Raw genomic sequence first — 18,299 nt, forward strand, 5'->3', positions numbered from 1 at the left:
TTCAAGGGGGCTAATAAATCTGACTTCAACTGTACATTTGGGTGGGCTACTTATTTTTGGACTGTTATCGTAATTTACTTTTTTTGGCTTCAGTGCTGACTAATGTAATGTATATGCACAAATATAATACTTTCAAGCATCCTATATTAAATATTCATTCAAAAGAGAGATTTGTGAGGGGTGTACTTGTATATGGTGAGTACAATATAAAGTTGAAGTCAGAATTATTAGCCCCCCTGTTTATTTTTTTCCTCAATTTCTGATAACGTAGAGAAGATTTTTTTCAACACATTTCTAAACACAACAGTACTAATAACTCATTTCTAATAACTGATTTATTTTATCTTTGCCATAATAACAGTAAATAATATTTGACTAGATATTTTAAGACACTTCTATACATCTATACAGCTTAAAGTGACATTTAAAGGGTTAACTAGGTTAATTAGGTTGAATAGGCAAGTTAGGGTAATTAGGCAAGTTATTGTATAATGATGGTTTGTTTTGTAGACTATTGGAAAAAAACTGCTTAAAGGGGCTAATCATTTTGCCCTTAAAATGGCTTTTAAAAAAATAAAAACTGATTTTATTTTGGCCGAAATTAAACAAATAAAACTTTCTCCAGAAGAAAAAATATTATCAGACATACTGTGTAAATGTCCCTGGACTGTTAAACATCATTTGGGAAATATTTAAAAAAGAAAAATAAATTCAAAGGGGGGGCTAATAATTCTGACTTTAACTGTATATGAGATTTTATATTTGTTCATAATAAACTGCTTCATTTTCTTGTTTTTCATGATTATTTAGGCCTTGAATTTGGCGTACAGCAGCATATACAGCCTCTACCGCAACTTTGTGGGACCTCCACATATTAAGGCTATTTGCAGACTTCTGGGATACCAGGGAATCGCTGTGGTGATGGAGGAGCTGTTAAAAGTTGTCAAAAGCCTGGTAAGATTTTTCATATAAATACAGACATTTGAGGATGTTTTAAAGACATGAGCATATAATCGTTTTTATCTACACCAAATTCCTTATTTCACGAATATCAAACCTGTCATTTATAAGAATCTTAACACATTATTATCGTTATTAGAACTAATTATTACACAACTAAAGTTTTCAAGAAGAAAGTCTGTCATTTTCCAGATGTACGGGCACTGGTAAACATTATTGTCTTCTTGTTCAGCTTCAAGGCACCATCCTTCAGTATGTGAAGACATTGATGGAAGTGATGCCCAAGATTTGCCGTCTGCCTCGCCATGAGTATGGCTCACCAGGTGAATAATATACTCCGAAACAATCCTTTTATTTTTTGTTGACCCAAGTGAGCAACTTGACCCTGTGCAAATACCAGCAAGTAGTAGATAAGCACTGAATTATGAAGCTTTGGCAGGGTCCAGCTGTGCTGTTGGGCAGATTGGCTGTGTGTCAGTCACAGTGGTGCTTTTAGCAGAGCTCACGCAGCAGACGCGGAGAGTTTTATAAGACTTATTCAGACCCCTCTTGACTTGAGAATGCTTAGTAATTGCCTCTTGCCGTCTTTCTCTCGTTTTGTTTATCATTTCTTTCTGGGTGACCATACTGTGAAGGTGCACTCCACACTGAAATCGTGACTGCGTCTGATTATGTGGGTTTCAGGCAGCCTGGAGAAAAAAGAAATGAGAGTAACAGTGAATTGAAGTGAGGGGGAAGAGACCAAGAGAAAGGCAGAGGGTAGAAAATCAGCAAGGGGTCCGTCTATGTAGTTAAAAGCTTTTGCTGGAGTATTTCTTTATTCTTGGATTTGTGGAAGTAACTGGCATAAGAGTAAACTTAAGATCAGTCCCTGGAGATTCTTTTTGTTCTTCAAGAAGTTTGAAGGCTGGTTATATGGGTTGAAACAAAACTTTGGTTTAATATTTATTATCGCCTCAGACGTCATTCCCATGACTGAACGTCTGAGCCATGTGGAGTACCAAATTAGAAACACTTCAGGAGTTTCAAAAGCAGTCAAAGTGAAACGTGACTCACATTCTTTAATGATTCGTCTGAAAGCCGTCATGATGGCAAACCTTGCATAGAAGAAAGCGGTCAATTTTGACAATTAGCACTTAGTAGGATGAACTAAATTCCGGGTTTTCAAAAGTGTGTGTAGTTTTTGGTGTACAGTAGGCTATCTTTGGGACATCTACGTTGCAAAATGAACCATGTTTAGTTACTTTACTTCTTAATCAAATATTTTCTGGTGATCCTTGGCCAATAAAAGCTGCAAATGAGTTCAGATTTTGTGTTGTAAACTTGAATGTCTGACCACATCCTGATTTTAGACATTGATTTTGGAAATGCTAATCTAGGAGCAGTAAATACAATTTCTGTTTACCGGATGCAGGTATCCTGGAGTTCTTCCACCACCAGCTGAAAGACATTGTGGAGTACGCTGAGCTGAAGACTGTGTGCTTCCAGAACCTGAGGGAGGTTGGAAACGCATTGCTCTTCTGCCTTCTGACTGAACAGAGCTTGGTGAGAAAACACAACATCTCCATTCACATGATTGAACTTTAAGGTGATTAAAGTGATTGCCTTTAAAGGGGTGGTCCAGAGTGTATTTTTAAGGCTTGGTTGTGTCTATAAGATGCAAAGCAATGTGTGCTCATGCTTCACTTGTAGAAAATCAGTTTTTTCATATATCTTACTTTGATACTACACAGCTACTCTGCTAACATAGAAACGACTATCATATTCCCTAGTTCCTGCGAAAGGCCCACCCTCAAGAGGCTGTGATTGGTCAGCTAACATAATGTGCTGTGATTTGTGGATCGTCTCCATGTCACACCCCTACAAGCATGCACTTTTGCTTCGTGTAAACTGTAAGCCGTATAAGTTTGTGCCTGACTCAAACAGAACATAAAGAGCAGCATTTTCCATTGGTTACATCCTTGTTTATGTTCTCACTACAACATACCCTCAACGCTAGAAACTGTGCACGTAATTGATCAATTTTAACAAAGAAAAACACTTACAGGTTGTGGCACACAACCCACAGCTTCTTCTGTAATGGTTGGAGCTGCTCCTTCTTTGAGGAGTTTTTAGCCGATTCCAGCACTGAACTGAGAGAGATTCTGGAAGCTGTCCTTTGTCAAATGCTGGAGCTATATATAATTTTATAATTCTCTGGAACATAATTCAAATTAACTTGTAAGTACTTCTCTCTTTGTGTTGTGTCCTTTGGAAGCCCAAATACAGGAACAGAAGAAGCTCTGTGGAAATAGCAGTGTTTGGACTGCACTTTAGCTTTCTCTGCTATAACATTACAGGGCCTCAGGCCATCCCCTTCTCTGCATAGGGTTTATTCGAATGTGCGTAACCTGTAACGTTTGTGATTTTACTAGCCCAGATGTATTTTTTTTTGTACTCCCCAAACTTTGTTCGCTTTAGGCTTTGCTAAGCTAACTCTGTAAAAGCCTACAGCTGCGTCCCAAATGGCACCCTTTACACTATGCACTCATGTACTATGTACTTATGCACTTACACACAACAGGATAGTACATGTATGTAGTGGCGTCCCAAATGGCACACTAATGTTTTTTTACTAAGCGGAAATTCAAACTGTTTCCCTGATGACGTTTGACGGTTGCCAAATCAGTGAAATAAACGACCGAATTATCAAATAATACCTGCCGTGAGTATTGCCGCATTCACCATCGGGAGGCGCTTTAATCACTCTCGTAGAAGAATTTTGCTCTCACCATCCAAAATAAATAAAGTTATTCAACATGTGCGTCCGATAGCTCCGCCTCTTCCGCTACGTAAGCAAACCTGCGGTCATTGAGTGCGTGAAGTGTCCATCTTTACACACTTCATTTTAGCGGCTGAATGAGTGCATCATCCGGGTAATTAAAGTGCACTTATTATTTTTAGAGTTTTCAGTGTGAACACACTACTTACACTATTTATACTACAAAATGGCGTAGAATAGTGCATAAGTATGCGATTTGGGACGCAACAAATGTCTCTCTTTGCAATGACCTTTTGCATTGAACTTGGAGCATATTTCAGAGAAATTGTTTGTTTTTACACAGCTACATTACACATCAACTAAACTTTAAAATATGATATCATAGTAAATCACCTCTTTAAAAACCTTCCTGACAAATTTTGCCTTAATAACTACTGTTATCTGCCATCTTGCATTCTTTGAAGAAGTTCCAACAAATGAAAAACTTCTAATCTTTTTTGACAACTTTTATCACAGCTAAGCAAAAGGTCGATTAACATCACCAAACAGTTATTCTTCAACTGACTGATAATGTGTTTTTGAACTATTTCTCTTATGTTAAAGAGTGTGGTGTGAACTTAATTAACCTCCTTATGGCTTAGCTCCTTTGTTTTCTTCTTCTTTTTTTTTTGTGAAGCGCAAAGTAGCCAATATCTTCAATTATGAATCTCTACATTTTGACATATTTAATATACTGTGTACACGCATAGTACACAGCATTGGTGATTTCCATTATTTGTGCTGTCTGCTCAGTGTTTATGATGTCTGACACACGCTGTTGTCATGGAAACGCATCTGCGGGTGTGTTGCATGTGGCAGCACTGTTTTCAAGCCTTTTAAGATGATGATCTTCTTCAAATTTTTTACAAATATGTATTTTTAGCACTCTTTTCAACAAAGAGTCCATAAAACAGTGCTCGCTGTACAGCAGTGGTTTAACAGAGTAAGGTCGGATTCTTGCTATACATAAAAGAAGTTTATATATAATTCAGTGACTGTTATTGACTGATTATAGATCTAACTCTCCACATGAATGTCTATCCGCTTGTTAGGTCGTGACGAATGGAATACTGTTCCCGGATATAAGCCGCTACTCATTTGAATTGAGAAAATATTTGTTTATGACCACTTTTTAGTCAAATCACACATCAAAGTGAATTTTATATAAAATCATTGTGTACACATTAGTCAATAGGCATCACAGGCACAGATATTTTAACGATTTATAATAACTTAATACCTTTCTGGCCATCGGATATTAGGCATGAAGATATATATGATTGTGATTTGTAAAAGTATTACATGGCTTTGTTATCATTTATTGCCATTTGCGAGTCTCCCCATATAGTTTAACAGAGCACTTTGACTTTGATGCCGCTTCGCGTGACGTCACACTTAACAAGTGGATTATTTTCTATATTTGAGTGTAGTCACTTTAAAAACATATATTATACATTCTGGGTTTTCAAAAGTGTGTGTAGTTTAGGATGTACAGTAGACTAACTTTGGGACATCTACGTTGCAAAATGAACTGTTTGGTTGCTTTACTTGTCAATCAGACATTCTCTGGTGATCCTTGGCCAATGAAAGCTGCAAATGAGCCCAGATTTTGAGCTGTAAGCCTGACAGAGATTTGTGATCATGATTTTTGAAAGTATTACATTACTTTGTAAATGTTAATTATTACCATTTGTTGAGTCTCCCCATGCAGTTTGATAGAGCGCTTAGACCTTGAAGCTGCTTCATGTGGCGTCACATTTACCAAGCGGATTGCAAATGATCGCAATACAATATTGATACTGAACGATTTAAATTGTGGCTGCTGCCCAATTTCCATTAATTATTTTTCATTTATCTATTTGGATGATAACAAATCAAGTTGATTGGTTCCCATTGGTTGTGAAATTTCTGGAATATCATGTACATTTAAAATGTCTATTTCTTGTCCATGGAATATTATTCTTGTTATGGAATATAAGGGATATTGCAAGCTTACGTTGCAGGCTAATTACTGTTAACTTTGAACTTTTTTTTTTTTGGCAAAAAGCATTCAGCAATATGTTAATGTTCTACATTTGTGTAAATGAATCATTCTTAAATGGTTGAATCAATGTTGTATTACTATTATAGGCTAATTGAAATCATTGTTTTATAATTTGATTATGAGTTTACCTCTTTAGGGCACTAATAAATCCAAATCACAGCTTACTGTAAATAAAGGTAAATGACTGACTTTAGCAAGTTTACTTTATATTGAGTCAAGATTTAGGATAATTTATTAACCTCCTCCAGTAAGCAAAACACACATACTGCACACAAATTGGTGCTGAATGAGAGAAACATTAGTCTTTATATTGCACATTTCTCAGCCATTATTAGTTTTACATTTGCTTGACATTTATTTAACCTTAATATTTATAGTAAGTGGTGAAATAATCATAAATTTAGTTTGTTTTATACTTGAGCTTTATTTTACTTGAGCTTATGATTATTATACTTGAGCAATATTTTGTGTCAAACAAAACTTATTTGACACGTTAGACACTTGGCATTTCATATACTTTCTTTTTTCCCCAAAAAATATATTTTTTGAGTTTAGTTTGAACTGTAGAACAAAAAAAAAATAATAATAAATTAATAAAAACGAAATAAAAAATAAAATAACAAATACTTAAAAATGTGAAAATAAATATGTACATAAATTACGTAAATTTAAATAATAACAATACATAATTAAAAAATAAATAAATAATAACAATGTTGCATTTTTGTACCTTGCATTTCACAGCTTTCTAGAGTGTGCTGGTTAAACAGATTTGTTTATTGTTGCAGAAATGTAAGACATCTGAACAATACAATAAGACACCAAGTGTTTGAAAGCTCAAACATCAAAAAATGTTGCACAGCCCACCTGGTTAAGAAAGTGTTGAAAGGGGGTCCATATTTTATACATATATTTTCTATGAATAGACAAATTTACTTCACAGGTACCAAAATTGGTGATTTGATTAATTTATAATGCAATAACTCAAAGTGAGGATTTAAAATGGCTTTCAGGTACGGTACACAAAGTCTCATATGATTCTACCTTTTTCATTATCAGCAGTTGGTTAATGATGATTAAAAAAACAATGCAACATTTTATCTGTAAGCTTTTAATCAACAAACATTATATTCTGTGAGGAAGTTAGTCAAGTTTCCACTTTATTATGAATGCAACATCACTGCGGTACAAGCAGAGAATAACTGATGTTCATCCAGACGCTCAGGAGGCTCTTCAGAGAAGTGATAAGCTGCTGTTTAATTATGTCAGACGTTAGTGACAATTATGAGTTTCCCAGAGAGTTGTCTTCAGCCCTCCTACACATTCAACTTCAAATTACATAGTGTCAACAATCAAGGGCTGTCTGTTTCAATAAAGCCTTGCCAGAGAAAAATCTATGGCTGTATGAAAGTACCTGCTCTGTCTGATGGCAAGGTCAGTGCAATCAGGGCCGTCCGCTGTAATTCTCAGCCTTTTCATTTAAATGTCAACAGCCACGTCTTACATATTTCCTGTCAGTGGTGTTGTGTGTGAATGCGTGGCTCCATCTACTGGAACTGCGCCTGGTTATCATACAAAACTCTGACAGACATGTTTTAAATGGCATTTTTTGACATGAAGGGACGTTTCTTGTTCAGCCAATATGCCACATTACATTTCTGCTGCAAATTAATAAATCATGCTCAATACTGCAAGAAGCTTTTCTTCAGCAGCTGTATAAAATGTGTAATAATTATTGAAAAATAAAAGATTAAACTGAATATATTGTATATCTTTTCAGGAATTGAATATTAATAATCAGAATAACAATATTGACTACTGTCATCATTCTAACTTTCGTCATCACGTCCTTACATAAGAGAAGTTTAAATACTTTAACATATAAAAACATAAAAAATGTTTTAGCATACACAGCCCTAAAGTCCAGCATCTTCACATTAGCTTTAGTCTTGACTAGTGCGCTTGAATGACATTTGTGCTGGGAGCACTGTACAAATGTGGCGGTGCTATTGACATATGCTCAAGGTCCATATGCGATATCTAGTGTATATATATCTATGCACAATCTATAGACCTTTTTCATAGAGCTCAAAAGTATCCATTATGCTTTGTTTGTATGCATAAGCAGGATGCTTTGAACTTCCAGTCAGCAGCTTGATGTATATAAACTGTCACATTTGGACAGCTTCGAAACGATAGTTTCAATCAATTTTACTTGCTTTTAAAGTCTTGAAACCAACACTGATGTCAATCAGCTCCACCTCCTGGACTGATTATTTAAAAATGTGATCTAATAAGAATTAAAAGCAACATCTCTGAGTTATCGTTAGATGGCTTCTTGTACCATTTAAATGGAGCCTCGTCATCGCATTTTTTCAAATATTTAACAAACCTAAACCAATGTAATTCACCAAAATGTTCGACACACACGTACTGTACTGTCCCACTGACAAATTGATTGAAAGAGTGGCACAAAGTGAAAATAAAGTGGCATTTTAAAATGACTGTATAAAACATATTGTGGTCAATTCTACACAATACAAACTAACTAAATAAGGGGTGGCCAACCCTGTTCCTGGAGAGCCACCTTCCTGCAGATTTCAGTTGCTACCCATATCAAACACACCTGAACCAATTAATTAGGACCTGAACACCACGTGATAATTACAGGCAGGTGTGTTTGATATGGGTTGCAACTGAAATCTGCAGGAAGGTGGCTCTCCAGGAACAGGGTTGGCCACCCCGGAACTAAATGAAACATGAACAGCTCCTAATTAGAATCAACATGCAAATCAGTCAGTATAGTATCAGTAACGTACTTTTATTTTTTTGGATTACAAAAAAATAAACAGCTTAACGTTACATACCTGTTAAGATTCATGCCAGTAATATGGTTTGCTTTATAACAGGGATCAACATACTTGTTCCTGGAGGTCCGGTGTCCTGCAGATTTTAGCTCCAACCCTAATCAAACACACCTGAACAAGCTAATCAAGGTCTTACTAGGTATACTTGAAACACCCAGGCAGGTGTATTGAGGCAAGTTGGCGCTAAACCCGGCAAGGCTCTACAATGTAGGGATGTATTGTGTGTGATGCATGCGTGTTTGATGGGTGTGCTTTGAAAAGCCGGCAGAGTACAGTATAACGGCTGACAGATCACCAGGAACACTAATAATATATTTTAGCATCTTGTCTGATGGCACACGCTGAATTAGGAGAATGTTTTTCTCTCATGCTTGAACCACGTCTGGCAGAAGTAGGCTATACCAGCTTTATAACACACCTTTCAAAATCAAAGTTGTGGATCACAAAAACACTCCGTAAGCCACTCAAAACGGTATTGATAACCTTTTTCGGATCAATATTTACCAGTTGTAAACACTGTAAACTGAAGTTCTAGGCATCCTACCTTGAAGACGCTGGTCGCTATGGCATCCTCAATGCAGCAACGAAAAAGGTCTATAGCATTGGTTCTCAAACTGTGGTACGTGTACCACTAGTGGTACGCGGGCTTCCTTCTAGTGGTACGCGGAGGAATAAAATATGTCATGTACATGCAACATATATTTCAAAATTTATCAAAAATGATGTATATAATATGCCATATAAGACATATAGCCTATATTTCTGAGGTAATCTGCCACGTTTTTTTAACTGTGCAGAGTTGTAGCCGCTTTACTGAGCCGACTACGCTACTGTAATTCAATACTGCTCATTTTGGTGGTACTTGGAGAGACAATTTTTTTCTGAGGTGGTACTTAATGAAAAAAGTTTGAGAACCACTGGTCTATAGAATAGAAAAAAAAAAGTTTAGTATATTAGCTCTACAGTTTCTATCTGAAAGGTTTGATTGACGATACATTTACCACATTACATTCAATAGCCAGGTTTACATCTTAATCTGAAGTAATTCTTTTCAAGGAAATCCCAAATGCGAATTGGGTGCATTTCAAGTTAGAGCAGCTGACTGCAGTATTGGTAACTTGGTAACCAACAGTAAACAAGGCAACCATAATGGAGACAGCTGATTAGTCACATGGGTGTAATGTTCGCTATGGGTTTATTCAGCAAATGCGTTTTATCCCATTGTTTGCATGAACATTTATTGCACAAGCTTAAAACCACCTCAAGTGAGTGTGAGTTTTTTTTTTTTTTTTTTTTTTACAAAGTAAGCTATTTTTATTCAAAATCTGTTGTTTCCGTTACTTGTTTCTCATGTGATATTTCAAAATGCACAGTAATACAGGGTGATGAAATGTGGCTTTTGTCTGATATATTCTTGTTTAATGTCTACATTTTTAACTTTTCAAGTTGTATAAATTATTTAAATTAGCTTTGAGTATTATATAAATAATTCAAAAATTGTCCATTAATTCATGATCTCTATAGCGTTAAGTAATGCTAACAGATTGGACATTCCATTAAAGCATAGATCACTCAGAAAATGAATATTTACTCACTATTTTCTCTTTCTCAAGTGATTGCAAACCCTTATTAGTTTCTTCTGTTAAACACAAAGGAAGATTTTTGAAGAAAGCTGAAAACCTGTAACCATTGACTTCTATAGTACAAACAAATACTTTGGAAGTCATTGGTTACAGGTTTCTAACATTTGACTGAAGAAAAAACTCATGAAGGTTTAAATCAAGTAAATGGTGATTAAATTACGACAGAATTTTCATTTTTGGGTTAACTATCCCTTTAATATATTCATAAAATTTCTGTGATTATGTAACTATCAAAGCAACAGTAAATATTTAAAGGTCCAGTGAGGTTCTATTTAATGTGCAGTTTATTTAATATTTAAAATATTGTCTAAACTTTAACATGAAGAGAGGGTGGGACCACTTCCCCATACCATTTAGTTTGATTACCGCTCTGCCAATGAGAGGAGTTGAGCTCTAGCAAATCAAATAGATTGAAAATGAGACGCGTCTTGAATGGGGCGGGACATATCAGTTAGTAGAGAGCATTTGATTGGTCAAGATGTGATGAGAATATGAGATGACATGAAAAAAAATTGTTGATCCATTTAGGCGGAAGTGGAAAATCTACTAAGTTTTGAAGTTTATATCTTGTAAATGCATTTTTTTTTATTGTTTTGAACCACACTAGTTTATAGATATCCTTAAAACTTGTGCTTAAATCTTAAAAAATGTTATTTTAATTTCCCAAGACCTTTAACTCAGCCTGCTTATTTGAATTTAACTCAGGCTTTGACTCTCCACACTTCCATTGATTGCTCAGCTTTTCGTTCTCTTTGGGCTTCATTTTCTATAATGAGTTCCTCTCTTTAATGCAGTCCCAAGAGGAGGTGTGCGACTTGTTGCACGCAGCTCCCTTCCAGAACATCCTACCAAGGGTTCACGTCAAAGGTAAGCTCACTTTTGTGTGTTTGCCAAGGATATTCAGTATTTTGAGCATGCTTTGTGTTCCTCATACATGTGTAATAATCCCTCCACAATTCACTTATGCAGAAGGAGAGCGTCTGGATGCAAAGATGAAGCGTTTGGAGGCCAAATACACAGCGCTGCATCTGGTGCCTCTGATTGAACGTCTGGGAACCCCTCAGGTGGGTGAACAGCCGCTTTGGTCCTGCTCTGCTGCTTTACCGCCTCCGGCAAACACGTCTACTTATTGTCATTAGCATCTCCAATTACACACTTAACCGCTGCTTTGATCTCATCTCTGAGCCCTCCAGATTCATTTATTATTGATGCGTTGTGTCGGTAGTAATGGGAAAATTGATTTATTAAACAACAAATGGGGATTTCTGCCAAAAATTGCTTCAGAGAGGCTTAGTTCTTCATTGATCACAAGCTGTTATTGGTCAGTTTGTAACCAAAAAGTTTGAAGGTTTTTTTTTTTTTTTTTGCTGCTTTCTTTCTAATGTTTAGGAGAGCTGTTTTTTATGCAACATAAAAAAATACTTTGGTAATAAGTCATAATTTCAACCAAAAACCGACATTTATGTCACGATTTCAGCTTGATTTTTTAAAGTTATTAATCTTCAAATATCACAGTTTTGAAGCATGTCATGACTGTTTTTATAATTTTTACTTAACATAGTCAATATTAAACAGTTTACACTACTTGACAAAAGTCTTGTCGTCGATCCCAGTTGTAAAAGCAAAAAATAACAACTTGACTTCAGAAGGTAGAAGGTAAATTTTTCTGCTAAATCATGTTGAACTGCATCCCTATCGTCACAAATACTGCAGAAGACCTATTGGAACCTGCATGGACCCAAGATTCTCATCGAAATCAGTCAAGTTTGGTGAAGGTAAAATTATGGTTTGGGGTTATTCAATATGGGGGTGTGCGAGAAATCTGCATAGTGGATGGCAACATCAACAGCCTGAGGTATCAAGACATTTGTGCTGCCTAGTACATTACAAACCACAGGAGAGGGCAAATTCTTCAGCAGGATAGCGCTTCTCATTATCATACTTCAGCCTCCGCATCAAAGCTCCAAAGCAAAGAAGGTCAAGGTGCTCCAGCATTGGCCAGCCCGGTATCCAGATATGAACATTATTGAGCATATCTGGGGTAAGATGGAGGCGCATTGAAGATGAATCCAAAGAATCTTAATGAACTCTGGGAGTCCTGCAAGTTCGCTTTCTTTGTCATTCCAGATGACTTTATTAATAAGTGATTTGAGTCATTGCTGAGATGTATGGATGCAGTCCTCCAAGCTCATGGGAGTCATTCACAATATTAATTCTATTTCCACTGCACCATAACTTTATATTCTATCCTATAAATTATTTATGTTAAGTGACAAGACGTTTGTCTTAGCAAAGTCAGATCTTACTGTCCTAATTAAATATTAAAAATCAAGTCATGATTACATTTTATTTTGGTAAAATAAGCACAATCTAGAGGCCTTTGCCTCCTGGTACTAAATGATCAACTAGAAGTCAAGTTATTATTTGTTGTTCCTAAACTTGGATAGGCAACAAGACCTTTGTCAGGTTGTGTAGTAATTTTGAATGGTCACTGATTTTTCAATCAAACTGGCAGGGTAATTAGGATTTTGGACTGGTCATTTCAAAAGTTGACATTAAGGATCCCGTGAAGTGCTTTGAAATGTGCATTTTTATTGTTAATATTTTAATTTTTATCTCAATCGGAACACCCCAGGGTGGGACAGTGTAGCCCATCCCATTTTTTAAAACGGCCAATAGCATTTTATCACCGCTCTGACAGTGAGAGTGGTTGAGCTCAAGAGCATCAAATTGAAAGCAAATGAGAAGCATCTTGAAGGAGGCGGGGCATGTCAGATTTTATGACATGCCCCGCATGAGATGAGAGCCATGAGACATTTATGACATGAGAGCCTTTGATTGGTCATGATTTGATGAAAAACTGTAGTATAAGGGGAGGTGAATAAACCCTTCATCCACATAGAAGTGAAATTACAATCTTCACATGTTTATTTCAGTTTTATATTTTCTAAATGCGAATTTTGTCACTGTTTTGGAGCACACTAGCTTATAGATATCTTAAAAACTAACAATATCGATACTAACATCTAAAAAAAAAACTTGATTTTAATTTTATGGGACATTAATGAAATCATGAGTGCCATAATTTGACTTTACCACTGACATCTGTTTCAATTTTCTTCATTAATTTAGTATTTTTGCCCTTTTTACCCCACAATATTATAATTTGTACTTATTATTCTGATTATAGATTCTTGATTTTTAATCCATGTGTCTAAATCTGGTGACCATACCAAACTAAAAATTCAGGTTAAGTCAAAAGTAATCCAAAGATATGTGATCTAAAATGTAACTTCCCTAAATGTTCACCAGTCTACTTGAAATTAGTAAAGGCATCAGCTGGTAAGTACAACAACCCAGCACTGTTAGGGGTCAAATCCGTCTAGTCATGTGGGATTTATCTATATGCAGATATAAGTGCTCTTCACTACTGTTCAGGTTTGAGTGAATACCCTGTACAATCTCTCCACAGCAAATCGCCATCGCCCGTGAGGGAGACCTGCTGACTAAAGAGCGTCTGTGTTGCGGACTCTCCATATTTGAGGTTATTCTGACACGCGTCCGCGCTTACCTGGACGACCCGATCTGGCGTGGGCCTTTACCCAGCAATGGAGTGATGCATGTAGACGAGTGTGTGGAGTTTCACCGGCTGTGGAGCGCAATGCAGTTTGTGTACTGCATCCCTGTGGGCGCACATGAGTTCACTGTTGAGTGAGTGAATCATAGAGAATCATCATTGACATACACAAATACACTTCATTAAACATGCACACATACATATCACCTTTATACTATATAACTGCAAGGTAACTGTGTTTATGTATAATAACTTTAACTGTTATTAGTGATTAGTTAATTAATTAAAGTTATTAATAATTAATAAAGTTATGATAAGTAATAACCTCAACTTTTTCAAATTTAGTTGTAATGCAAGATTGCACGATACTGGAATTCAGTATCAATTGATATTGAAATTTTAAAAACGTCCATTTCCCGGTAACATTTGAGCGCTGTTGGGCACGTTTTTAAACAGCGTTGATTTGCCATTGTGTTCACACGCTCAACAGAAATGACTGCGATTGGCTGTGAAGGTCATCAGTTCACCAAACTCACAGCTGTTTACTGAGTGGTCACAGATACAGGGACACTGGTGCATTTCAAAGCCACGTCGATCAGCTGGGTTGTCTATATGCTGACATAAGAGCGATCCACAGATGAACCGCAGCTTTAAAAAGCTCCAATGTCCCTGTATCTGTGATTACAATCGGTTAACAGTTGTGAGTTCAGTGAACCGATGACCTTCACGGTCAATCACTGTCATTTCTGTTAAGCACGTGAACACTATGGCAAATCAGCGCTGTTTAGGAACGTGTTTAATAGCGCTGGAATATTAGCGAGAAAATTTCAGTACCGATTGGTACTAAAGTGCAAACCCTATTGTAATTCAAACAATAATTATTATGAGAAAGCACTAGGCATGGGACGTTAACCGTTTTCAAGGTATACCGCGGTTTGGAAAAGTCAAGGTTTAAAACCACCAAAATCATATGTAATACCGTTTCTATTTACATTTTTATTTATTTATTTTTTATCATTATTATTTTTAGGACAACAGTATCTTCAGAAGAAAATATATCCAAAGATGCTGTTTTAAATCTGTCTTTCTGAAACTAATGAAGACAGCAGAAGTCAAAGATTCATCTGAATTATTTAGCCTGACATGTTTACTGCTCCAAAATGTTACAAATCTTTCAAAAAATAAAATATATTGTTTTCAAAGGGGAAAAAGTATTTGTTTTGTACCCAGACATTTAAAAAGAATCTATTTTTGAGCAGTAATCACAATACCTTGATACCGTAATATTTTTATCCAAGGTTATCATATGGTCAGAATCTTATACCGGCCCATGCCCAGAAAGCACTTCAACTAAACTTGAGTAATAATTTTCAAATATTGTGATATTGAAGTATTGAATCTTCTATCTAGGCAATGTTTCGGAGACGGTCTGAACTGGGCTGGTTGCATGATCATCACTTTACTCGGTCAGCACAGACGCTTTGACATCCTGGACTTCAGCTACCATCTCTTGAAGGTGCAGAAACACGACGGTAAAGATGAGATCATCAAGAGCGTGGTGAGTTTTAGTGGCTTTGCTTTGATGTATTTCTCATGTTACTTTATCTAAAGCATGTTTGTTGTTGTTGTTCCTCCTACTATATAGCCTCTGAAGAAAATGGTTGACCGAATTCGCAAATTCCAGATTCTGAACGATGAGATCTTCGCCATTTTGAACAAGTACCTGAAGTCTGGAGATGGAGAGAACATGCCAGTAGAACACGTGCGGTGCTTTCAGCCTCCCATCCATCAGTCTTTGGCCAGTAACTGAGATTTATTTGTTCATTTGCACCAGTTTGAAGTGGAAGAGATGGGAAAAGAGAGGGAAATATTTAGCAACGTGTTTAGGACCAGTTTCACTGTCACATTCTACTTAATGATGCCTTTCTTATGCCACCCTGTAGTTTCTGCAGAGCCAGTAAGTTGCCTTGTGATTGGTCGAGTGATTTGATTTGCACCAATTACTGCACCCTACTCAGGCTTTGGTTAATCAGGCCAAGATATGTTTATGATGTACACAAACATGGCTCAGTTTTACTAGCGTATTTCAGGTTGATTTTTTTTGTACACATAAACACACACATACACACACACTCGTGCCTTATTATAGATAAATTGACTATAATCTTTTATATGTTAATGATAGCACAGCACTACTCATGTTTTATACTTGGGAACAGCAGTGGGGAATGGTTCCAAAATGGCCAAGTGGGTTTTATCAAAGGGTTATTTAAGCTTTTGCTGTAGTGCGAGTCCAGCGGTATTTTTTCTATGTGGTGTTGAATGATTGCATGCAAGTTTTTTTTTCTTCTATTATACTTAATAAAACTTTAAGCGTAGCCAAGTTCTTACTCCTCATAAACGTGCCTTTTTTGTATTTGAATTGTGTAATCAAATTTTAATTCAATAAAAAATGTATCAAATTCAGGTTTCTTTAGTTTCCTGCTTTTTATCTTCAATATATAATAAAGAGAAAATTTCCAAAGTAATGTGTAAAAGAGCAAGGACATTTTTCTAAATATTTTCTATTATATTTTTTTGTGGTGTGATTGGTCGGATGGAGTAAATAGCAAAAAAAATCTAAATGAAAAACTGCTAAGGTCTATATATATTTTTTTCAATTGGCTACATACACTCCCCGTACCCATTTTGCCTTCAGAACTGCCTTAATCCTTCATGGCATAGATTCAACAAGATACTGGAAATATTCCTCAGAGATTTTGGTCCAAATTGACATTTTGTCATGCAGTTGATGCAGAATTGTTGGCTGCACATCCGTAATGCCAGTCTCCTGTTCCACCACCTCCCAAAGGTGCTCTATTGGATTGAGATTTGGCTGTGGAGGCCATTCGAGTACAGTGAACTCATTGCCGTTCAAGAAATCAGTCTGAGATGATTCATAGTTTATGACAGCATGTAATCCTGCTGGAAATAGCCATCAGAAGATGGGTACACTGTGGTCATAAAGAGATGGACATGGTCAGCAACAATACTCAGGTAGGATGTGGCATTGACACAATGCTCAACAGGTACTAATAGGCTCAAAGTGTGCCAAGAAAACATCCCCTACACCATTACACCACCACCACCAGCCTGAACCCTTGATACAAGGCAGGACAAATTCATGCTTTCATGTTGTTGACACCAAATTCTGACCCTATGATCCGAATGTCGCAGCAGAAATCAAGACTCACCAGACCAGACAAAGTTTTTCTGATCTTCTATTGTCTAATTTTGGTCAATGTATTCTGCTGCTGTAGCCCATGCGCCACAATGTTTGACATGTTATGCATTCAGATATGCTCTTGTGCATACCTTGGTTGTAATGAGTGGTTGAGTTACTGTTGCCTTTCAATCAGCCAGGCCATTCTCCTCTGACATCAACAAGGCATTTGTACCCGCAGAACTGCTGGCCATTTTCTGTAAACCCTAAAAATGGTTGTACATAATAAATTAGCAGTTTCTGAAATACTCAGACCACCCTGTCTGGCACTAACAACCATGCCACAGTCATTTAAACCACCTTTTTTCCCCAATTCTGATGCTCAGTTTAAAATGCGGCAGATTGTCTTGACCATGTCTACATGCCTAAAATGCATTGAGTTGCTGCCATGTGATTGGCAAATTAGACATTTGCGTTAAATAGTAGTTGGACAGTAATAAAGTAGTTGTACCTAATAAAGTGGCCGATGACTGTAAACGACTTGTCATATGAGTTCAACCCAATTAAGCCATTGAATTGCACTTTGTTGAATACTTAAAAGTGTATTGTAAAATATTGTGTACTGTCATCGTCAAAGTCAAAAGAAATTGGTTATAAAACGGTTGATTACATTTGCTGGGAAAACCTTCATTCCGTCAGACGGTACTTTAAATATATTTCCTTTCAGAGGGGCTAATCATTTGTCTTCAACTAAGTAGCCATGTTATAAAAAATACAAATTACACACTCACCTGAGACTTAGGGCTTGCAATGAACTAGAAACGTGCTTGTCGATATTTCATTAATGTTTTGTGACAAGACGACCTCATTTTATACAGGCAAAATATAAAGCATAATTCGCAATCTGTATTGATAGTGCACATATTATTATGTCGTTATTTCAGTCTGGTCACAAATAGTTTTCTTGCTTCGTCGAGTCTTTTTCCTGTTCCCGGCAGAGAACGTCATTTAATAATATAGTCCCAAAATCTCTACGATGAGTGTTTATATTGGGACTATTTTCCCGGGCGCGGAGTAACTTTAGTCATCATAACTGCGTGACTCGTCAAAGCCACAAAGAAACGTAGAGAAAGATAATAAAAAATGTACAGCCGCTAGAACACCAACAATCACTCATTGTAGCTCAATTTGTTTGTATCTTTGTTT

General features: G+C 36.5%; 2 protein-coding genes and 1 long non-coding RNA gene across 3 annotated transcripts in view; 2 read left to right on the forward strand and 1 right to left on the reverse strand.

Moving 5' to 3' along the window:
• cyfip1 (cytoplasmic FMR1 interacting protein 1) overlaps window positions 1–15,960 on the forward strand; it is a 75,284-nt gene extending 59,324 nt beyond the window's left edge. The window contains 8 exon segments of the mRNA NM_212759.1: window positions 811–954; window positions 1,193–1,283; window positions 2,375–2,505; window positions 11,109–11,181; window positions 11,284–11,378; window positions 13,787–14,025; window positions 15,302–15,449; window positions 15,537–15,960. Of these exon segments, the coding sequence (NP_997924.1) occupies window positions 811–954; window positions 1,193–1,283; window positions 2,375–2,505; window positions 11,109–11,181; window positions 11,284–11,378; window positions 13,787–14,025; window positions 15,302–15,449; window positions 15,537–15,701 (1,086 nt within the window). The 3' untranslated portion in view covers window positions 15,702–15,960.
• LOC147836428 (uncharacterized) overlaps window positions 1–18,299 on the forward strand; it is a 719,152-nt gene that overhangs the window by 373,003 nt on the left and 327,850 nt on the right. The gene's annotated exons all lie outside the window — the stretch shown is intronic.
• On the reverse strand, window positions 16,203–18,169 carry LOC147836430 (uncharacterized). Its single transcript, XR_015493946.1, has 2 exons — window positions 17,885–18,169; window positions 16,203–17,359 (listed from the first exon to the last, which is right to left on the reverse strand). It is a non-coding gene; the product is annotated as an uncharacterized LOC147836430 (long non-coding RNA).

This window comes from Danio rerio, chromosome 6, assembly GCF_052040795.2.
Source record: "Danio rerio strain M-AB ecotype USA chromosome 6, GRCz13ab, whole genome shotgun sequence".
NCBI lineage: Eukaryota > Metazoa > Chordata > Actinopteri > Cypriniformes > Danionidae > Danio > Danio rerio.